General features: G+C 37.4%; 1 protein-coding gene and 1 pseudogene across 1 annotated transcript; one reads left to right on the top strand and one right to left on the bottom strand.

Annotated features, from left to right (window-relative positions):
* Positions 1 to 3,536: 3,536 nt before the first annotated feature.
* On the bottom strand, positions 3,537 to 15,763 carry LOC100466204 (putative P2Y purinoceptor 10). The gene is made up of 2 exons (XM_034649029.1): positions 15,741 to 15,763; positions 3,537 to 4,771 (listed from the first exon to the last, which is right to left on the bottom strand). The coding sequence occupies exons 1-2, from the start codon at positions 15,761 to 15,763 to the stop codon at positions 3,706 to 3,708; spliced, it is 1,089 nt and encodes a 362-aa protein (XP_034504920.1). The 3' UTR covers positions 3,537 to 3,705.
* Positions 15,762 to 18,239, top strand: part of LOC105242012 — a 23,709-nt pseudogene continuing 21,231 nt past the window's right edge.

The following is an 18,239-nucleotide window of genomic DNA, read 5'->3' as shown; positions in this document are numbered from 1 at the left end:
CAGTTGAAGGACACTTGGGCTGTTTCTATAATTTCACTATCATAGATAATGCTGCTATAAACATCAAGGTGCATGTATCCCTTTGAATTACTATTTCTGTATTCTTTGGGTAAATACCTAGTAGTGCAATTGCTGGATCATAGGGTAGTTCTGTTTTTCACTTTTGAGGAAACTCCATACTGTTTTCCAGACTGGCTGCACCACTTTGCATTCCCACCAACAGTGCATAAGAGTTCCCCTTTCTCTACATCTTTGCCAATACCTGTTTTTCCTGTGTTGTCTATTTTAGCCATTCTGACAGATGTGAGGTGATATCTCATTACAGTTTTGTATTTCCCTGATAGTGAGTGATGTTGAATGGCTTTTCATGTGTCTGTTAGATATCTGTATGTCTTCTTTGGGAAAATGTTTATTTATGTCTTCTGTCCATATTAATAGGATTATTCATTTTGGGGTGTTGAGTTTTGAAAATTCTTCATATATTTTGGATACTAACCCTTTAGTATCCTTCCCCTTCTCCTCCTCCTCCTTCTTCCTCTTCTTCTTCTTTCTTCTTCTTCTTCTTCTTCTTTTCCATCTCCTTCTTCCTCTTCCTCTCCTTCTTCTTCCTCTCCTTCTTCTGTGACTCCTCTAATAAGGGTGTTATTATATTTGATATCATCACTGAGTTACCTATGTCTATTCTCATGTTGCATAATTCTTATTTTTCTCTTTTGTTCAGCTTCATTATTTTCCATTATTTTGTCTTCTAGATCACTAATTCATTCCTCTGCTTTTTCCAGACTGCTGTGCATTACATGAAGTCTGTTTCCAATCTCATTCATTACACTCTTCATCTAATTGATCCTTTTTTAACTCTTTTATCTCTGTGGTGAGGGTCTCACTAATGTCCTCTATTCTTTTCTCAAGCCAAATGAGTATCCTCATGACTGTTGTTTTAAATTCTCCATCTGTTTTACTTAGCTCTCTGTACATGGTCTTGTTCTTTCATTTGGGATGAATTCCTCCATCTTTGCATTTTGTCTAAGTCTCTGCTTTCTTCTCTGTTAGAAAATCCAATTATGTCTCCAGCTTCTGAAAGTAGTGACATTATAAAGAAGAGTTCACGTAATTCCCAGAGCCTATTGCTTCAGGGAGTGTCTATGTTATGTGCTGCATGCATTCTCCTGCTGTGTTTTTGCTGCTCTATCCTTCAGTCTAATCATCTGCAGAAGCTCTCTTTGTTTGCTGTGGGCAGTGTTTGGTCCCTAATCCGAATGCAGTGAGTTGTAAGTAGATGTGCTCTGGTCTGCTTGTGAAATGAGACCTGACACCACCTGCACCAGAACTGAGGCCCTGCTAACCTCTCTGGTCAAGAGACATGGTGTGGGCAAGGGTTTGCGCTCATCTTCTGGGTGAGGGACCTATTGCAGTGGGACTGAGGCAAGGTGGCTGTGAAGGACAGCCCCACCAGAGTTCTGGGGACGGGTCTTGATGTAAGCAAGTTGAGTAGCCAGTGTAGGAGCTGAGCTGCTACCAGTAGGTGGTTCTTTATGTTAAGGGGCAGGGGAGAGAAATGGAACTGGTCAGCTACTCTGTTCCAGGAGAGACATCTTCATGAATGTTACCTCTCAGGGATGTGCTCTAAGAAGAGTGAGTGCCCTAAGAGTTCTTCAGATCTTTGTTTCCATGCTGTCTGTCCCCAGGTTGTTTGCTTGCCTTCTCTCCAGGAATAGCATAATGCCCTCAGGGCTCTATTCCAGCCAAGCACTCTGACCTTTAAAACTCCAGCCCCGCTGGTTGCAAGAACCAGCCCCGCTGGTTGCAAGAACCCACAAAATTCAGCCCCTCTTGTTTTTCAAGTCAATGGCTTTTGTGTGTTCCCCAGTGTGGCCCTTTTTTGACCATGGCTCCCTTCCCTCAGCAGTGGCTGCAATCCCTTCCTCCCCTAAACCATGTCTCCATACTTTTATCTTCTTTGATATGACCTTTCCTCTTCCTTTAGTTGTGGAGTTTGTTTTTTCAGTCTTCACATCAATTTCTGTGGTATTTACGTTGATTTGATAGTTGTCTAGCTGTCTTTGTGAGATAAGACATGCCTAGGGTCCTTCCACTCTGCTGCCATCTTCCTCTGCCAAGAAGCACTTTCCTCTCTTTTTAAAAATTATTTTTTTTATTTGAGTGTAGTTGACCTACAATGTTTCATTAATTTTATGTGTACAACATAGTGCTTTGACAAGTTTATACATTAGGTTTCACTCTGATTTTCCCGACACTGCAGCAAATGTTATTATCTGTTCCGATTCTAATAGGCAATCACTATTACAAAAAAAAAATCACACAGATAAAATAGTTTGTGAATTTCCAACCTTATAAAGACAAGAAAGTAAGTCTTTATAATTTTATAAACCTGACCACTGCTTTATAAAATACCATTTTAATGAAAGCCAATATATGAAATTTTAAGTTTCAAATTTTTCAATGGTAGTGAATTGTATTACAAAATTATTTCATCACAAAGATTTAAAAAATAGCAATTTTTCATTCTGCATTCACAATAATATTCAATTCACTAATATTCTCTTTATATATGTCTTTACTTGTGAGAAATGAGATCTAAAAGAAAAACTGCACATGTGTGATACTTTATTAACTCATTATTTAAAATCTATCAAGCAAAGTTGTGACTGATGTTGTACATAGAGGAATTAATGTAGAAAGATCATTGCACAATTGATTTTAATGTCAAATATAACAAAATATTTTCTGAATGAGTGCCCATATATAAAAGTAAGCATCATAACACACACTCTTAGACTTTCATGCAAAGAGCTTTCATAACAAACCTTGAAACTCTGAAGTATATGAAATATGTCAGAACACAACTGTCTCTGTGTTTAAGGTGTATGTGTTGTGTGTGAATCTCATGATACTTTTGAGAAATTTCAGATTAATCTGAATTGTTTGTTTCCCCAAGGGGACAAAAGGAAATGCTCATAGATATTTCAAGTTATATGGATAATAATTCCCACAACTCCTATTAATATTAAAAACTCTTCTTTAGTCTACTTTGCTCAAGTAGTATATATTTTCTTGATAAAGCTAAGATCATATTGTTCTCCTGTACATTTTTGAATGTTTGGATAATTCACCTATGTCCATGTATTTTCAATTTGCTTTTTGTTTCTTGCAGGAGAAAATGAAATATTGGACACATTGCTGAGGAACAGGTGTGCAATTTATTCTGTTGCTTATTACTTTCTGTAAAAAAAAAAAAAAGATACTATATACTCCATAGAACAGTATGTTTCCCTTCTGATAGAAAATATAGTCATGACTAATTCCTTCAGAAGGATCATTCTGAGGTTGAAAGGAAGGAGGCCATGTTTTGTTAAGGCACTCAAAATACCATTTATTTTTTAAGAAAAATCTTCAATGGGGCGCCTGGGTGGCACAGCGGTTAAGCGTCTGCCTTCGGCTCGGGGCGTGATCCCGGCGTTCTGGGATTGAGCCCCACATCAGGCTCCTCCGCTATGAGCCTGCTTCTTCCTCTCCCTCTCCCCCTGCTTGTGTTCCCTCTCTCGCTGGCTGTTTCTATCTCTGTCAAATAAATAAATAAATAAAATCTTTAAAAAAAATCTTCAAGGTGACGTAGCTAAACTGATAGAGAACATAGATTACTCTAGCTAGTAATTTTATTACAATGTCTTGGAATCATTCAAAATTTCAAGAGAGATAGTTTGAAGATCCTCCTTCCTGTGATGAATTTCTAAAAGCACTGTCTTTGCATCTCACACATGACTGAAGAGACAAACCACTGTGTTCTGAAAACCTATCACGGAATTCTGAGGTCATAAAATAATATACAATAGGATCAAGACAGCAATTCAGATTTGCAAGACATAGAGAAATGATGTGAAAACATAGGGTGCTTTTGATTAGAGAACAGTTTGAAAAGACATGCTGTTTTACCATCATAAAGAATGGGAAGTTGAAGTGGTAGGGAGTGAAACACACAATGAACACCACTGCACACATCAGGACCATCCACAAAGCCTTTTTTCTCTCTTTGGTATTCTGAGGGGGATCTTGGAATTCTTGTAAAGATTTTCTCATTTTCCACGTGCAATAAGTAATAATTACAACAGGTAAAAAAAACCCTCCAAGTTCAGCTATAGTTATCATGCCAATGGAGGAAGCCATGCTAATGTGTTGAAACCCCAAATCAGCAAAGCAGGATTCAGTGTGGTTGCTTAAGTCAGAACTTCTCAAAATTGGAAGTGGCAAACAGGCAGTCCCCACAATGATCCAGATGGCAGCACTGATGCCCACATCGTACCTACGCTTCCAGTTTCTGGCCCTAAAGGGCTTGAGGAGAAAGAAACATCTCTGAAGGCTGATGCACGTCAGGAAACAAATGCTGGCATACATGTTGAGATACTTCAGGTAGAAGCACAGCAGGCAAAGGGCCTTCTGGAAGGGCCAGTGGTGGCTGATGTAATAGTAAATCCGGAGGGGTAAAGACAGCACATGAGCAAGGTCAGCCACGGAGAGGTTAATCATGAAAATGATGGCTTTATTTTTCTTGCTGATGAAGCGGCACAGAACCCACAAGGCTGCACTGTTGGCCAGAAGACCAGGGATGAATATGAGGATGTAGGTGGTTGCATAGAGAGAGTACTGAAATGACACTTGAAGATCAGTGCACTTTGTTCTTATACTGTTTGTGCTGTTATTTCCCATCTTGAAGATGTATGTTCCTTCCTTAAGGAAAGCATTAGAGTGATGATTTCTGCAGAAAATAAAGTAAAAATAGGGTCAAGGGCATGCCAGTTCATGTTTGGATATAGAAATATATTTGTGTCCTGCCAAAGAAGTATTCAAGTGTGAACTTTCACAAATTCAAAAGCCATTTTTTATGTAAACTGAAAATATCATGGCAATCTACAAATAGATAACAGCATTGTGGAGCATATTTTTAGAAATCAAAAAGATCACTGTTTCGGCAGTAACCTTAATCAGGTTTCCCCCTTAGTAGTCAGGGGGAGTAATCAAACTTGTATAGATAGCCAACAAGCAAGATCTTACTGGAAAATTGCCCCAGACATACATTCCAACACTTTCTTGGGTTTCCACATTTCAGTATTACAGTTGTCTCCAAGTGCACTTTCAAAGTTTGATCTAGCTGAGTTTCCAATCATTAATGCTGGAAAAGACTAAAACTGAATCAATTTTAAACTGCAACCTTATCAGGGTTTAGGTGACTGCTGAGAAGAATCTGTGAACCTTTGAGACTGAAACAGAGGTAAGGGCCTAGGAGGGGCTGGCAGGTCACCAGGACTCGGAAGGATGGAAGCCTGGAAAAAATGGTGCAATGCAGATAAACTTAGGCTCCTTCAAAATTTGACTGGGGGCAAAATTAGTCCTGCTTTTATGTCACAGCACTTTTCATAAAGCTTTTGTAACTTTAAAGATCTGTCTTTATTAACAGAATTACGGTAACTTCAGACATTCACATTTATTGAGACTATCCTTGCCTACCATTTCAAACAACTACCAGAGTATGTGAAAAACTAGAAGGTATCTGATGGTAGTTGCAGCAAAAGAGGCTATCTCTAATTCAGCTCTTGAGGCAAGTTCAGTGAAAAGTTATTAATTTTGAATTGTTACATTTTTAGCAATCGTAATTGTTAGAGAGTTCTTCCTTCTAGAGAGTTAAAATCTGTATCCCTGTCATTTTAGCCTAGTTCTGCCTTCCAAGGTCATATAAAGTTTACCCCCTGTTGCACATGAAACTCTTAAAATATCTGAAGACAGCAATCCTGTCTCTATTAAATCTTCCTTTATCCAGGTTAAACATTCACTCCTAAAATGCAGAGTCCCTGTTCTTGGTTTTCTTTTGGATCAGATCCTTATTGCTTTTGGCCCAAAACCATTACAATACAGCTTATTTTAACCCTTGAAAATGACAGTTTACCCAAACATTTGATATTCTCAGGAAATAAAAAATGCCTTTGATTGTAGAAACAAAAGGATAAATGGAGTTTTAATACTCCCTTGTACTTTTTATTGCTTGCAAAGAAAGTTAGTTTGTTTCATATTTTCTGGAATTACAGGGAAATTGAGGTACACTAAACATTAACTATTGAAAGCAATATAAAATCTAAGATAGTGCCTATTCAACCCAAAATACAACTAACTGAAATTGTAAAAATTCGGTCAACACACACACGGCTTAAACAGTTCCAAACCATCTATTTGACGCCTTTGCACTGACTACATGGTGCTTTCAGATAGACACTGTATTTACTGAAAGTTCATTGCAGTCAAACAACCGGCTCAGTCAAGTAAACAACTACTTTGAATGTTTTTTTTTCCCCACTGAGCTATTTTGCTAAATCAGCCAGTTAGTGTAGCAAACTGTAAATCGAGCCAACACTATCTGTTTCTGTGGTCTGTTTGTTTACCCACTGAACTAACTAAAATAATTGATCTTGTATTCTGTATACTCAGTTTAAGTAAAAGGCCATGTAAACTTGAACCGGAATTATTCTTTTTTTAACCAGAATTATGCTTGTAATAAAATTTAGAAAATAGTTAACATACATGAAGCCTTCCCTGATCATCTTTGGTTTTGTTATAATAATAATTAAAAATCACTGAATGCCTACTTTGGATGAGGTGCTATGCTAAGTACTTTATATACACTCTCTCAATCTGTCCCTCACAGAAATCTTATGCAACAATATAACATTACCACTGTTTTACAGCTGGGGAAACTTAGGTCCCCAGAAAGGCAAGCCTCACCTCCCCCAAAAAGCCTGTCTTGACTTCTCCAAACCAGAGGTCACTTCTATGGCCTCACAGCATCCATAGTTCTGATCATTTTTTCTAGTGAGAATACATTTAATACACTTAACATGCTGTGGTCATTGCCTTTGCATGGAGTCTCTTTTGTTCCTCTAAGTAGACTGCAATCTCCTACATATCAAAGACTCGATCTCTTACTACTTTCTTTCCTTGATAGTAAACTGTCTCCTAAAGTGTTTTGAACATATTAGGGATCCACTAAGTGTTTGTTGAGTGAATGACTTGAATTCATGATGAGTGGATAAATCGGGGTGGGAGGATGGGGGGTGGAGTAGCACTGAGAAAAAGGGAGTGTCTGGGGAATTAGAATTTAGATGTGATATTTGATTTGACCACCAGGTGTCATAAGTATACCAATGTTCAAATATTTTTAAATATTTAACACATTTCTTTTAAAATTCCATTAAGGGAGAAGTTATACTAAAGGAAAGAAGTATCAACAACATCCTGTGTAATAGAACAAGAATCCTTTAAAGGGCATTTTAGAGAGTTTTAATTTACTTTATTTTTTTAGCCTCCATACTTCCTCATTCACATCTCTGAAAATAGTTGGGCTTCTAAATTCATTAGAGATCCCTAGAATATTAGAGCAGTTAAAGACCATCGAGATCTTCTGATCATGACACTTTTTATAGATGAGAATACCAAGGCCAAAAACAGGGAGATTAAATTTTCCAAATTCACACAGAAAATTACTTGCAAAGGGTGAAACAGGATCCTCTTACCCTCCACTACAGAGTAATTTTTACTTTTCCAGGAACTTCTAAGATGAAACCCATATTTTTGTAATTACTTAATAATACAAACTTTTAGAAATAAACCAATGCCAGGTTTTAGAACAGTAACCTTGACAGTGAACTATTAAAGCAACAGTGATTAGGGTTTTTTTCCCAAATATTCTAGGACAAATACAGTGTTTTTAAAAAGCAGAATTAGGGGCGCCTGGGTGGCACAGCGGTTAAGCGTCTGCCTTAAGCTCAGGGCGCGATCCTGGCATTACGGGATCTAGCCCCACATCAGGCTCCTCTGCTGTGAGCCTGCTTCTTCCTCTTCCACTCCCCCTGCTTGTGTTCCTTCTCTCACTGGCTGTCTCTATCTCTGTCGAATAAATAAATAAAATCTTAAAAAAAAATAAATAAAAAGCAGAATTAATATTTTTTGTCCCTAATAATAAGATTGTGTAAAAAATCTGCTTAACAGGGGTGCCTGGGTGGCTCAGATGGTTAAGTGTCAGACTCTTGGTTTTGGCTCAGGTCATGATATCAGAGTCCTGAGATCGAGCCCATGCTGGGCTCCACACTCAGCTCCCAGAGTCTGCTTGAGATTCTTTTCCCCTGTTCACCTCCCCCTGCTCTTACTTTCTCTTTCTCTCTCTCTCAAATAAATAAATCTTTTTAAAAATCTGTTTAACAGTCTTAGATTAGGTTTTTAAACTTTTGTTACTTCTTTATGTGAAGAATACAGTTTCACATTAGAAAATAGAGATAAAGAAAAACAAAATATATACATGACTATGATCGATATTTCCATTCCTAACGTTTTGGTGTATAAGCTACATTTCCCCCCATGCCTATAGATCTATAAACGAATACAAGTGTAGATATTTTAACCAAATTTGACTCATATACTCTTTTGTAATCATAGTTTGTATTCAATCATAATTATCATGAATATAGTACCACTAATAAATAAGCATTTTATTAATAATCATTTATTAATCAATCTATTAATAAATAATCATTTTAATGGGTATTTAGAGTTTCATCAGAATTATATACCATAATTTATTTAACTAGTGGACATTAAGGTAGGCTCTCATTTTTCACTATTAGAAACAATGCCTTGTTAAACACTCTTGTACACCCATCTTCATACATTTGAGCAACTATTTTCTTTGAATAAATTTTTAAAAGTGGAATTGCTAGCCTTTTGATCTATAATACCAAATTATCCTCCAGGAAGGAATCCTAAGCTAATTCTCTTTCAAATTACAATGCTAATGGTTTCTCATAATATCACAATGTCAAATTTATTTGTTTTCCAAATATATCAAATTCTTTTCAGCTGAAGGAAGAAGTATGGTGTACAGAATTTTGACTCATTCTTTAAGGCCTAACTCAGTAATTACTGTACCTAGTCACAAATCAACTCAGACAAAATTTATTACTCCCAGCTTAACACAGTGGTTTTCAAACTTGAGCATGCCTCAGAATCATCTGGAATGCTGTCCTACCCATGGTTTCTGATTTAGTATGTCTGGGTTAGGGCCCAATAATTTACATTTCTAATAAGTTCTCATGAGATCCAGGGACCACACATTGGAAAACATTGTCCTAACACACTGTATACCAGCAAGGATTGCATTTTATCTGAGAAACCAGTATGTTATCTCCTCACAAATATTGTGAATCTTTCAGCAGACACCAAATCTGACAACATCTTGGTCTTGGACTTCCTAGCCTCCAGAACTATGAAAACTAAATATTGTTTAAGACACCCAATTTGTAGTCCTTTTGTTATAGCATCACAGATAGACTAAGACAATCAGATATTCTTTTCCACCCTGAATGAGGAAACTCACGGACAAATTTGTGATCTACCTTTCATAAATGTGTAGTATAATCTGGCTTATTTATCTACATCCAATTATTTCTCCTGTCTTGACTTTGTGGAAAAAAAGTGATAGTAAAACAAAACAGAAACAATGACAAAAATACTGCATTATGCTTAGGTTTTAGAAAACAATCAGGATTCTTATGTTTAAAAAAAAAAAACTTCTAGGGGCGCCTGGGTCAGGCTCAGTTGGTTAAGAGTCTGACTCTTGATTTTGGCTTAGGTCTTGATCTGCAATGGGTGTGGAGACTGGTTAAGATTCTCTCTCTCTCTCTCCCTTTATGCACCCCCATGCTGGCACGCTCTATCTCTCAACAAAACAAAACAAAACAAAACAAATCTTCTATACTTCTCAATACTATAATGAAAAGATGAGCTTTTAAAAGTTTTTGTTTTTATTTTTGGAGGAAAGCAAGATGGTGGAGGAGTAGGGGGCCCCATTTCAACTGGTCCTCTGAATTTAGCTGGATATCTATCAAAGCATTTTGAACACCCATGAAATCAGCCTGAGATGTAAGAATATATATCTGGATCTCTAAAAGCAGAAAAGTGGCTGCTTTTGGCAAAGTAGGAAGGGCGGAGTCATGAATCTGCGGAGAGATATTGGAAGATAACAGAAGAGAGCAGGAGCTTCCATAAGCTGGCACCTGGAAAGTGATATAACACCAGAGGGCAAAATCAAAACTTTTAGAAATCTGCTCTAGTAAGAGACACCCCTCCCTGAAGGGGGCTCTGGAAATGAAAAGGCAGAATTCTAGGTAGGGCATTGTGGTCTCAGGATATAAGGGACCACAGAGCAAAAGGAGATTCCTGAAATGGTAGAGGGCCTGAGCATTGAAGCCAAGAAGTAGGTTATGGTCAGTGAGTGCAGGAAGGGATTCTCAACTAGGATCGCCAGAAACCACAAACCGGGTGGGTCAATATCCACTCTTTCCTTGAACAGACTGAAAAAAATCTTGAACCAGCGTTTAAACAGGGCAAAAACTCACAGAGCAATAGTGGCCAGGAAAAGGCTTTAAGGCAGAACCAGACCTGATTCTGGAGCTTTGGGTGTGCATGAGAACCCACAGCCTCTAGACGTTTTAAAAGCACAAAGGGCAGAGATACTCCCAGGCCCCTGAAAACACTTCTGGGAGAGTAGCTGTGGGCATGCACCACGGAAAGCTGTGGTTTTCAGCAGCACAAGCCGAAGTGGAGACTGTCCTGCAGAGTTTATTAAAGAGGGCACATTGCAAATTTTCTGCTCTACGCCAGAGGTTTGGTGGTGGCCATTTTTGCTCTGATCCCCTGAGGTGGTGCAGAAAGGCCCCAGGGTACAAAAGACACTCAGAAGTCTGGATTCCACTGAGCTCATCCCCCAAACAGGGGTGGGGCAACTCCACACAGGCAGGATTACCTGAGAAACAGAGTGGCACACTCCTCCCTCAGAAGACAGGCTGGAAGAAGGGGTGGATGACAATCCTTTGGATCCTATAAGACTGTAAAATCCCAACACAAGGGGAAAATTGTATATTGAGCTCCAGGTGTGTCCTCACAATTTACTTATTTTATAGATATAATTTCCCTTTCCTTTTCTTCCCTCTTTTCTTTTTCTTTTTTTCTCCTTTTCTCATGCCATTTTCCATTGCTGTACTCTTCTTTATACCTTCTTCTCATTTCAACTAGATGACTATTATACCAACTCATTTTTTCATAGGCCCTTTTCAACTTTTATTTTTACACACCTATATTTTTATAGGTATATGCTCTTTTTTTGCCTGTTTTTCACTCTACTCAGTTTTATCTGTTTATGTATACAAGTTTTACTTTCCTAGTAATTTTGGGATGTAGTGTCTTCTAAAACACAGAGACCAAAATACACCCAGGAACAACTGAAACACCCTGCTTTGTACACACTGAGAGATTACAGCCCCCCTTTCTTCCCCCCTTTTTAGTATGTGTGTGTGTGTGTGTGTGTGTGTGTGCGTTTTAAATTTTTTACTTTTATTCTTGTGTTTCATTTGGGCTTTGTTTTTTTGTTCTTTGTTTTTTGTTTTTGTTTTTGTTTTGTGTGTGTGTGTGTGTGGTGGCATCTGACCATGCCAGATTTTGCTAGGGTGCATCTAACTTGGGTAGTGGTTGGTATTTTGGACTCTGTCCATTCGTTCAAACATCCATTGACAGAATGACTAGGAGGAGGAACTCCCAACAAAGGAAAGATCCAGAGACAATGTCTTCTGCCACAGTACTAATGGATATGGATATAAGCAAGATGTCAGAGACAGACTTCAGGATATCAATCGTGAACTCAATAGCTAGACAAGATAAAAGCTTTAGTGACAATATAGAATCTCTAACGGCAGAAATGAGATCTAATTGGGCCAAACTTAAAAATGCTATGAAAGAGATGCAGTCTAAACTGGATACTCTAACATCCAGGGTAAATGAGGCAGAAGAACGAATTAATGATCTAGAAGATAAGCTGATAGAAAGGAAGGAAGCTGAAGACAGGGATAGGCAACTAGTGGCACATGAAAATAGATTTAGAGAGATCAATGATGCCATGAAATGCTCCAAAGTCAAAATTATTGAGATCCCCGAGGGGGTGGAGAGAGAGGGGACTAAAGGTATATTTGAGCAAATGATAGCTGAGAACTTCCCTAATCTGGGGAAAGAAACAAGCATTGGTGTCCAAGAGGCAGAGAGGACCCCTCTAAAAATCAATAAAAACAGATCAACACCCCAACATGTAATAGTGAAGTTTGCAAATCTTAGAGCCAAGGAAGCCATCCTGAGAGCAGCTAGGGGGAAGAGATTTCTTACATACAGATGGAGGAACATCACAATAACATCAGACCTGTCCACAGGGACTTGGCAAGCCATAAAGGGCTGGCAGGACATATTCAGGATACTAAATGAAAAGAACAGGCAGCTAAGAATACTTTACCCAGCAAGACTGTCATTCAGAACAGAGGGAGAGATAAAGAGCTTTCAGGACAGCCAGAAACTGAAAGAATATGTGACCACCAAGAAATATTACAGGACCACCAGCCCTGCAAGAACTATTAAGGGGGATTCTGTAAATGACGAGAAACCCCAAAAGTCACATAGGTAAGAAATAAATAGAAAACCTACAGAAACAGAGGCCTTATAGGCAATATAATGGCACTAAATTCATATCTTTCAATAGTTACTCTGAATGTAAATGGGCTGAATGTTCCCATGAAAATTCACAGGTTTTCAGATTAGATAAAGAAGCAGGACCAATCCATATGCCTTCTACAAGAGACTCATTTTGAACCTAAAGACACCTCCAGATTGAAACTGAGGGGATGGAGAACAATTTACCATAGAAATGGACCTCAAAAGAAAATTGGGGTAGCAATGCTCATATCATAAAAATTAGATTTTAAACCAAAGACTGTAATAAGAGATGTAGAAGGACACTATACCATACTTAAACGGTCTGTCGAACAAGAAGATCTGACAATTGTAAATATCTATGCCCCCAAAATGGGAGCAGCCAATTATATAAACCAATTAATAAACAAAATGAAGGAACATATAGATAATAATATATTAATAGTAGGAGACCTAAACACTTCACTCAACAGCAATGGACAGATCATCTAAGCAGAAGAGCAACAAAGAAACTAGAGCTTTGAATGACACATTGGACCACATGGACTTTGTACATATATACAGAACATTCCATCCTAAAACAACAGAATACTCATTCTTCTCGAAAGCACATGAAACTTTCTCCAGAATAGACCACATACTGGGTCACAAATCAGGTCTCAACCGATACCAGAATATTGAGATTATCCCTGAATATTTTCAGACCACAGTGCTTTGAAACTGTAACCGAAACACAAGAAGAAATTTGGAAGGAACTCAAACACTTGGAACTTAAAAAGAATCTTGCTAACGAAGGATTGGGTGAACCAGGAAATTAAAGAAGAACTTAAACAATTCATGGAAACTAACAAGAATGAAAATATGTATGTCCAAAATCTATGGGATACTGCAAAGACAGTCCTAAGAGGGAAATACATAGCCATCCAGTTCTTTCTCAAAAAATTAGAAAAATCCCAAATGCACAAGCTAAACTTACACCTAAAGGACCTGGGGAAAAAACAGGAAATAAAGCCTAACCCAAGCAGGAAAAGAGAAGTAATAAAGATTAGAGCAGAACTCAATGAACTAGAAACCAGAAAAACAGTAGAACAAGTCAATGAAACTAGAAGCTTGTTCTTTGAAAGAATTAATAAGACAAATACCATTGGCCACACTTATCCAAAAGAAAATGGAAAAGACCCAAATTAATAAAATCATGAATTAAAGGGGAGAGATCATGACTAACACCAAAAAAATAGAAACAATTATGAGAAATTATTACCAGCAACTATATGCCAAAAAAGTTAAGCAATCTATAAGAAATGGATGCATTCCTGATAACTTATAATCTACCAAGACTGAAACAGGAAGAATTAGACAATCTGAATAGACCAATAAACAGCAAGGAAATTGAAAAACCTCCCAAAAAACCAGAGTTCCAGGGCCAGATGTCTTCCCGGGGGAATTCTACTAAACATTTAAAGAAGAAATGATACCTATTCTTCTGAAGCTGTTTCAAAAAATAGAAATAGAAGGGAAACTTCCAAACTCATTCTATGAGGCCAACATTACCCTGATCCCCAAACCAGACAAAGACCCCACCAAAAAGGAGAATTACAGACCAATATCCCTGATGAACATGGATGTCAAAATACTCAGCATGATTCTAGCCAGTAGGATCCAACAATACATTAAAAGGATTACCCATCATGACCCAGTGGTGGGATTTATTCCTGGGATGCAAGGGTGGTTCAACATTTGCAAATCAATCAACCTGGTAGAGCACATTAATAAAAGAAAAGACAAGAACCATATGATCCTCTCAATCAATGCAGAGAAAGCATTTGACAAAATACAGTGTCTTTTCCTGATTAAAATTCTTCAAATACAGGGACAGAGGGAACATATCTCAGTATCATAAAAGCCATTTATGAAAAGTCCACAGGGAATATAATTTTCAATGGGGAAAAAGTGACAGCTTTTCCCCTAAAATCAGGAACACAAGGATGCCCACTCTCACCACTATTGTTCAACATAGTACTAGAAGTCCTAGCCTCAGCAGACAACAAAAAGAAATAAAAGCCATCCAAATTGGCAAAGAAAAAGTCAAACTCTCTCTCTTCTCAGATAACATGATACTTTATGTGGAAAACAAAAGACTCCACCCCCAAATTACTAGAACACATACAGCAATTCAGTAATGTGGCAGGATACAAAATCAATGCACAGAAATCAGTTGCATTTCCTGATTTATCTGCTCCACAGTTTCCTTCACTGTATAATGTATAACAGTGTTGTGTACATTCAGAGTCAAGAAATGTACACAATGCACATATCTGCTAATTAGTAATACTGCAAGAAGTGACATTATTCTAATTTGTTTTCTATATTTCTTCTAATTCATGAAAGAATATGAAATATAAATACATTTCAAACCCCAGCTCAAGTTCCTTGCACCCCTGACTTCTCTGGTCCTTGTTGATTTCAACTTTCTTGGGATTGCTGATGTATCTGGCAACTTATACTCCAATAACATCAGTGTTTGCTAACAGTTAAATGTACTGATCGTTTACTATGTGCCACCCACTTTAGATATATTATATCATATAATCTTCATGATGATGCTATGAGGAAGGGAGATACTGTCATTATTCTCATTTAACCATTAAGAAATTGTCAAACTCTTACTTATGCATTATTATCTCCAACTAGTACATTACTTGCTATTATGTCTAAGGTGTGGATCATGAATACTAGTACCTTGACAAACCCCTTATCCACACTAAAACACAGACTACACCAGTAGTGGGCAGAGAATATTACTCTGTCAATCCCACTGCAACCATCTGTGGCCTGATCACTGGCCCTTTTAGGATTTTCCCAGTTTCCCTTAGTTAGTTTATATTCTCCAGGGACTCTAGTCCTTAAATTTGCTTTAAAGTAGATAACTCCCTTCATTTTATGTAAAGCTTTCAACTCTTCCTAAAATAATAGCTTTGCAAATGGGTTTTAGGTAGCTGTTATTCCACTTATTTCTCTTTTCTCCAAATATAGGACCATGACTGTTTCCCACAGCTGTTTGGCAGTGCTACTGGTTTCAAATAGCAAAAGGCTTAGGAATAGAATAGTCTCACCACTATTCTGCTCCTTTGGCTATGTCTGAGTTTCATGTGTCTTACTGAGGACTGAGCCAAGCAGACATGGTTGCAGATCACTACTTCTTCAGAAAGGTTAGTAACAAGAACTATGGTAAGTTGCCTGCTTCTGTATGTCCCAATTCGGTTGCTCCAGAATTGGAGGATGCTACCTGCAAGAAATTTTAAAAAATTATTTGAATCTTCATTTTGACCTCATTTGGTAAGATACAAAGTGGTAAAGTAACTTACCTAGGGATAAAGAGACTCACTGTTAATTAGATTTTGAAATGCGGCTAAAAATAAGCTTCTCACTCAAATAATCTTTCTACTTCATCTGTCTGCCTCCCTGATGAGAGAAGAAAGTGCTATGTAAACCTCCCCAAAACCAAGGGCACCAATGGTAGGGGAAAACACAGAGCAGATGAGTTGTGACTCAGTGAAAAGCAAAGATTGGCATTGATAGGAATTTTTGACTACACTAACAACCTTTTCTATTATCCTCTGCCTATAACAGCCATCCTTGGGAGTATACATAAGACATGTGTTCCTTTGCCCACTTATCCCATTTTATGTACATTCAAGTGCAAAACAATACTTACCTAGGCCTTAGAACACAACTTTCCCTCTAAATATGATGAATATTAATTAACTAATTAATGTAACATTTTGCATCCCTTCGATGTATTAAGCATTGTTTTAGGTACTGATAATAAGATGGTATATATGCAGACATGGTCTCTGTACTCATGAAGATTGTAATCTCATACTATATCCACCCCATCCTCTCTACCCAAAGAAATAATACTCAGTTATTAATAAGCATGTGTCCCATAGGCATTTAAAACTATTTTTTAAAAAATTTTCTCAGGATAAATTAAAATGTTTTAAAGTATAATGTTCCTCCAAAAAGTGTGCTCTTTTACTAGAATCACCATACACTTGGCTGGCCATATATTCTGATTTGCCTAGAACAGAACTGATTTACATTTGTTATTGCAATGCAATCAATAATGATACTCCCTTTCACTCTTGAAAGAGTATTTGTTTGAATAATGGTATATGATCACTCTGCCATCTACCCATTCACACAATCTAGGTGATACCTTTAACATATACACCTAGTAATACCCACACATATCCCATAAATTCTATCTTCCTAATTTTTAAATTTAGCTACTTCTGTCTTTCTGCACCACCTCTATTCTGATTTAGACAACTGTCATCTCTTTATTACTTATTCTTACCATCCTCTATTGGTTCCCTCTACTTCCAATTTTGCCCATTCCAACAAACATATTTTTCATTAAAGTAATCTTTCTGAATTCCAAATGTGATCCTTCTATTCTGTTGCCTAATTCTTCCAATGATTCACCTGTATCTAAAAACAAAACAAAACAAAACTTCCTTAATATGCCGTATTAAGTCCTGCAGGCCTATCTTTCCAACCTCATTCCTATAGTTCTACACTTCACTACAATTCTCTGCTCCAACCATGCTGAGGTACTCACATTTCCATGAATGTGTGGTGCATTCTGATATATTGATGAAATTGAATAAATATTTTATGCTCTTAGAATATTCTTTTCCCAATTTTCATGTGACTAATTTTCCTTCAGCTCCTAATTTAGAATTATCTTCTGGAAAACCTTCCCAGATTTCTCTCCAAGTCTGACTTAGGTACCTCTCTGTGCCTTTATAAGATCCTGTGCTTCCCTTATCAACTGGATCATGCACAGATATTATACTCTGACACATATATTGAATTTATTTTTCCTCATCAAGTGTACATCAAGAGAAATAGAAAACTTCCTTGCAAGAGTTAGATATTCAAAGCACATTTGTTTATTAAATTAATTAAGGAATTGATAGAATTCTAAATTAAGGAAATGATAGAATTCTAGGAGCAAGATAAAATTAATATTGTTAGAAATTAGCCATCAGCATCCCCACCCATCTTCCACCCAAATAACAACAGGTAGGCCTACTTATAAGATTATCCTGAAAACTTCGATTCCAGATGAGCTGGAATAAATCTCCATCCCATTATTCTTGATAATTACGGCTAAAATTCCTGGATAAAACATATAAACCAAATGTCAGAAGGCTAAGATGTGGAGAAAATACAAAAAAAAAAAAAAAAGACTGGCTGAAGACTCAAGGAACAACATGACATTGACTGTGTGTGTGTGTGTGTGTGTGTACATGTGTATGTGTATTGTCTCCTGTATATCCTGAGCTAAGCACTGGGGAAGCCCACAGGTGGAAAAAAAAATAAAATGGCTGAAAATTTCGCAAATTTTGTACAAGGCATAAAGCTATTAATTCAAGGACTGAGTTTACCCTAAATGGGATAAGTGCAGATAAATGCACATACAGACACATCATAATTAATCTTCAGAAATGTAAAGACTAAAAATCTCATAAAAGAAGAAAACAGAGAAACAATACTTTATTCATAGAAAAACAATGATCCAGGGGCGCCTGGGTGGCTCAGTCATTAAGCGTCTGCCTTTGGCTCAGAGCATGATCCCAGAGTCCTGG

This window comes from Ailuropoda melanoleuca, chromosome X, assembly GCF_002007445.2.
Source record: "Ailuropoda melanoleuca isolate Jingjing chromosome X, ASM200744v2, whole genome shotgun sequence".
NCBI classification, from domain to species: domain Eukaryota; kingdom Metazoa; phylum Chordata; class Mammalia; order Carnivora; family Ursidae; genus Ailuropoda; species Ailuropoda melanoleuca.
The sequence above is the reverse complement of the archived record's forward strand: the minus strand, read 5'-3'. Positions and strand labels throughout refer to the sequence as shown.